At 50.3% G+C, this 5,435-nt stretch overlaps 1 protein-coding gene across 1 annotated transcript; it reads left to right on the top strand.

Annotated features, from left to right (window-relative positions):
- Positions 1 to 459: 459 nt before the first annotated feature.
- On the top strand, positions 460 to 2,670 carry EI90DRAFT_3122281 (uncharacterized protein; the record flags this gene model as incomplete). Its single annotated transcript, XM_039063483.1, has 5 exons — positions 460 to 834; positions 902 to 1,036; positions 1,099 to 1,260; positions 2,338 to 2,408; positions 2,469 to 2,670. The coding sequence occupies 5 exons, from the start codon at positions 460 to 462 to the stop codon at positions 2,668 to 2,670; spliced, it is 945 nt and encodes a 314-aa protein (XP_038917369.1).
- Between the last annotated feature and the right edge of the window lie 2,765 nt (positions 2,671 to 5,435).

The raw sequence follows: 5,435 nt of genomic DNA, 5'->3' as shown, positions 1-5,435 counted from the left end.
TGCATCACAATGAGATACAGAAAAAAACCTTAATTCATGTGACAAAATGGTACCTACCACATAACATTTGATGGAGAATTGAAGGAGAGACAAATGGGGGGAAATTTGGTTGCACCTTGCACACTCAAACCATGTGCTGCTCAGTCATGACTCTGCATGAAGAGTCAGGAATATTCATGGAGAGTTAGGAATATTCATGAAGGGTCATGAGCATTCATGTGCAGGTATGGGAATTTTTGGGCCTGCTCATGAATTCCTGTGAAAAGTCATGGCCATGCATGACCATGCATGGACATTCATGGACATTCATGGCTCTACATGAAGATTCATGATGCATGGCTTCATGACTCTTCATGAAGTCAGTAGTCATGAACCTTCATGAAGGTTCATGCTTGCCAAAAAAAATCGACTTTTTGGGTTGAAAATTAATGATTTGAACATAAATATTGTGTCATATCCATGCATACCCAACCCCGACCCGACTTCCGGACCTCCACCCTCTTCACCTCCGGAGTCATAACCTACCGCTGCCTTTCCGATACTCACCTTCGGTCTCGGCAACACACCCCTCCTCTTACCTCTCCGACCCCTTCTCCGTCCGTTCCGATACTCATCTCGGACCGAACATCTCCCTACTCGCCACCCTTCCTACAACTCCGCTCCCCCCTCACCACACCTCCACCCTCCCGTCATCCCCTACGCTATCTCCGTCCGTTCCGATATCCACCTTCGGACCTGACTACTCTTCCTTACCTTCCCCTCTCTCATTCCTCCGCCACCCTTCCGCCAAGTTACGACCATCCACCGCTGTTCCGTACTTCACACTCGGACACCGTTCGTACCTTACTCCGAGCCTCTGTCATAGTCCATACCTCGGACTTTGACTCCACCTCGGTCTTAGTCCATTGCATTGGTGACCTCATACTACGTGAACACCATTGCCAATATTCCTCGGACTTCCAACCCCGCCTCCGTAACCTCCGTAAGCTCCGCAACCCCCGAGCTTCGCGGACCGCCTCCGGCACTCTCGCCGTTTGTAATGTATTTCTCGCAATTCCCCCTCATCCCTATTTGGACTGCTGCTTCTTTCTATTCTAGCCAGTTAGTCATCACCCCCACTTCCCCTCATCCTCCTGCCCCTCTGGGCCTCGCCCACTCTACCTCCTTTCGGATGTATCACAGGTCTTGCCCTATGACCTTCGGTACCGCTCCGCTCCCTCTAACCCTTTGTTCCCGTTCGGACGTCTTCGTTCCGATTCGGTCACCCTTTGTTTCTCCTTGTGCTTTTGCCCCTTCCTTATATATCGGCGCTTGTACATACTCGTCTGTTTTCAGTCCGAAATCGACCTGAAATGCCCCCAAGAGACTTCCTGCTCACCTACTGTGAAATTAAGGACCAAATGGACAAACAGCAATGGCACAGCGCTCCACTTGAGTCGCTGAGGCCAAGGTCCCTCCACGCTAAGTCTCCGATTCCACTCCGGAGTCGTCCGTTTCCGCCCATCTCTAACATATTGTATATAAGCATAAAGGTTCATGAAGTGGATTACACTTTTTGATAGTACCTCCAACAACAAGTAGGTGACCAAGGTCCATATCCTTTTGAACAAGAGGTCTGAGGAGATGGAGGTATGGTAGGGGAGTGAGAGTTTGTTAGACACTGGTCCGGGGTCGGCACTGAAGGTCGCCAATGCGGGCCGCTATAGGCCACGATGGCCATGATGCCATGAACAAGGCCCGGGGGTAGGGCATTTGGCCTCAGCAACTCTAAAGGGAGTGCTGTGCCCCCTAGCTGTCTCTTGGCCCTCATTTCGGACTCACTGGGGTTGCCTTGTTGGGGTCAGGACTTAGGGGTCGTGGTCACATCGATATTAGAGCTAAAGTACTATAGTATAGTATACAGGATATATATAGGAGGAAGGAATGAATGGAAGCAGACCCGGGCCGAGGGCCGAAGGGTCCGGAAGCAAACATGAATAAGGAGCGGGGTTGGCCACACAGCGGCCAGCAATGACCGAGGGTCAAATCAAACAATAACAGATAAATAAATGAAGGAGCATAGGGCTGTGATAGCGGCGATGGTATTGTAGTGGCACCGGACTCGGAGTTGGACCGGAGTTGGGCATGGGGATGATAGCGGCCCTGTAGGGGCCAAGTGGGCGGGGTAGAGGAGTTGCGCTGGGCATGGTGCTGGAGGCGGACTCAGGGTGGGAAGGTTGGTGTGGCTGTGGGGGAGTCGGCCAGGAGCAGGGGAGCCTAGGGGCAAGCAGGGGAGTGAGCAGGGAGTCCTCAGGGAGGATAGGGCTGAGGTCAGGGCTTGTGCTCACGCTCGCATAGCGGGAATGGGCTCAGGCAGCATCGGGATGGGTGGGGAATGGGCCGGAATGCACGGCCGTGACAGAGTTGAGGTATGTCCTGAGGTTCCTGACAGCTTGTCAGTACTCTAGTAACTTACCAGAACCATGTAGGAGTTCCGGAGGTGATGTGGATGTAGATGGGATGGAAGGGTGGAAGAGAGTTGAAGGAGGAGGTAGTCCTAGGATTGTTGGCATTGACCAGAGGCAGCAGAGAGAGATTGAGAGGGCTGGTGGAGGTTATAAGAGTCGTCTAGGACTAGGGTGGAGGGAGGTGGAAGATCTGGGATATGACAGTGCCTCCATAAAGAGATGAGCAGGTACTTCATACCTGCATCACAAATGATATCAGGCATTTGAGGTTGACTCTTGAGCTGCCTGTCCAATTCCAAAATAGACAGGCTCTGCCCATCAACACCACACTTAATTTCCATGTATTGTTCATGCAGTTCTCATGCCTCAATTGATGCATTGTTGATGCCCTTGATGGCCTTGAGATCGATCCAGTTGAGATCGACCAAGAATTTGAACCTGCTGGGCAAGTTCATGAAAGGGCACACAAAGTTCTCTAGTCACCATTGACAGTGATCATCAGATTGTTGTACCACTAATGGTCATGCCAAAGCTGAAGTCTGTTGCTGAAAATGACCCAGGCACTTCAACCTCACACCCTCAGGTAGTCTCTATGACTAATGATGTCTTTTTAACTCGTGTTCCATATGAGTCATTTCGATCCTTTGATCGAAACTTTCTTTTTGGAGTTGAGTGTTACTAGATCACAACACTTGAACCTCCTCACAAGTTTGGGATAGTTCATTATTGGTGCCTCAAAGGCAATCACTCATATCCTGGAGAATGTCACCCAGAAGTGGGTCTGACGATGTAGCTGCCTGTGGCAGCATATGTGCTGGAGCCATCGCTCCACACTGTGGTTGGTTGAAGGCCCACATATTGGGGCCATAGAATGGCTGAGGTGCCTGAAACAGCACCATCATGTCTGGAGAGAAGTGTTGACCTGTGTCAGGGCAATAGCCCCAAACCCCAAGTCACATGTAAATTAGATACACATAGTCACGTGGGCAAGCGGGAACCTCCGGGTAACCGCTTACACACCACCATAAAATACACTATCTTGTATCACTTACGGCCTTGTGTGCTGAGCCACCCTAAGACCTCACACTTTTTTAAGTGCATGAGGTGTGTTTTACAACACAACCCACAACTACACAATCTTAACATCTGACTCGGAAGCCCCTATGGCGCCTAAACACGCCCGCAAGGGCAAGGTCACATCTGCAGCGACACTAAAAAGAAACGAGCGGTTTATAAAGAAACTGCAATCTCCCATCAAGGGAGATTCAAACCAAAAGCCGTTGTCAGACGACGACGAGGATCAACATGATCCGGCAATAGCAACCACCTCAGGGCTGGTCCCTGAAGGCTTTAGAAACTTACGTGGAGTAAGTGTGGGGCGAAATACCCCCAGAACTCCACAACATACCGATCTAACCCAAGCTGGGGAAGATCCATCACCTCCTTACGAGGTGATCGACTTGTGTGAAAAACGCGTAAGCACCAAACGATCAGCCCAAAAAGCTGATCGGATAGAGTCGCAGGAAACTCCAGGGCCCCACTATCCCCTGGAGTCCCCCCTCACGTCCCCAAGTCAAGCCCCAAACGCAGACAAAGGGAAACAAAGGGAAGAGCCCCTGCAACGGCTATCCGAAAAACTACTGGACTTGTTCCAGGTTCCGTCTGAATGGAGGACGGAAAGTGAAGATCAACTTCTTCTCAGGCTGAAAGCCCGAGAAGGCGTGAAAATACGCCCTGAGAGCAGGATCTCCCAGAGCGCGGAAGCTCCAAAAGAACTTCTGCTGTTTACACTCCCACACACCATGCCAGACAAGGCAAGGTCGCCAACTTTGGAGGAGGTCTCCGAGATAATGAAGAGGAGGCGAACTGAAATGAAGGAGTTCGCTGAGGAAGCCTTACGTAAAAGTAAGGAGAAACCAGCGAACAGACCCCTCTATGAAAGGGAAGCACCCTCCGCAACGGCCTCACCTAAACAAAGCGAGCGTGGAGTGTTCACTCCAAGAACCCATTCTGGAACCCCCAGAAGCGGAAATGTCAACTGGGGAGAGTCACTGCTCGCCCAACCAAACTTCCTCCTGGAAAACCAGGAATCGTGCATAATAAATGCGATAAACTCGATCCAAAAAAAGATCGAGGAAACGAACCATAATAGCACGGCTTGTCTAGAGATAACTCTAGAAAGAATGGCCAACGCAATCGACGCATTGACTGAAAAAATCAGCGAACAAACAGATTTGCTGAAAGAAATAAACTTCTCACAAAAAAGTGAGGAAACAAATAGACACCCCTGGACCACGGTCCAGGACATAAATAGAACTCGTGAAAAATTCACGAAAAGAACCACCAGTGAAAGCACACTGGAATATCATCAGCGACTTGACAGAGACGCTAAGGAGATCCTTCTCCCAAGGATAGGAGAAGACGATGCCGAAAGAAGGCATCGTTCAGAGATTAGAAGGAGAATTGGCACGTACCAAAGGTTCGGCCAAACATCCACTTATGATGGACCTCTCAAACAGAGAGGTAACTCATTCACACCCTCTCAAAACAATGAGAGAATACAAATACAACTTCAGGCAAATTCGCCTGAAACCAAAGAAACGCTGCAAGGAAGATTTCCCCCAGCAAAAACCCCCCCAAAGGAGAGATCTCCATTGGATAGCGACCCCGCAAAGGCAGGGGAGCAAGAAGAGTACCTGGAGAAATGGTACGAAAAGGCCATAAGAATGCCCGAAGTGAGAATACTCACTCCCTACCCAGAAGGAGTGAAGCCAGAAGCCCTAAAGAATGGGCCGGCATTCCCTGACAAGAAATGGTCAGGGGAGAGCGACATGGAATCGTTCTGGCAGTGGTTCACAGAACTACTGGGATTCCTCGCCTCGCGAGGATGCAAAGGTCCCCAATTCGACGAAGTCCACCTGGACTGCTTGATTCGTGGATTAGGGGGACCCGCGTTTGACCTCGGAATTAGACTCCGAGATGAAACTC

This window comes from Cantharellus anzutake, assembly GCF_015039405.1.
Source record: "Cantharellus anzutake strain C23 chromosome Unknown EI90scaffold_18, whole genome shotgun sequence".
Lineage (NCBI taxonomy): Eukaryota > Fungi > Basidiomycota > Agaricomycetes > Cantharellales > Hydnaceae > Cantharellus > Cantharellus anzutake.
The sequence above is the reverse complement of the archived record's forward strand: the minus strand, read 5'-3'. Positions and strand labels throughout refer to the sequence as shown.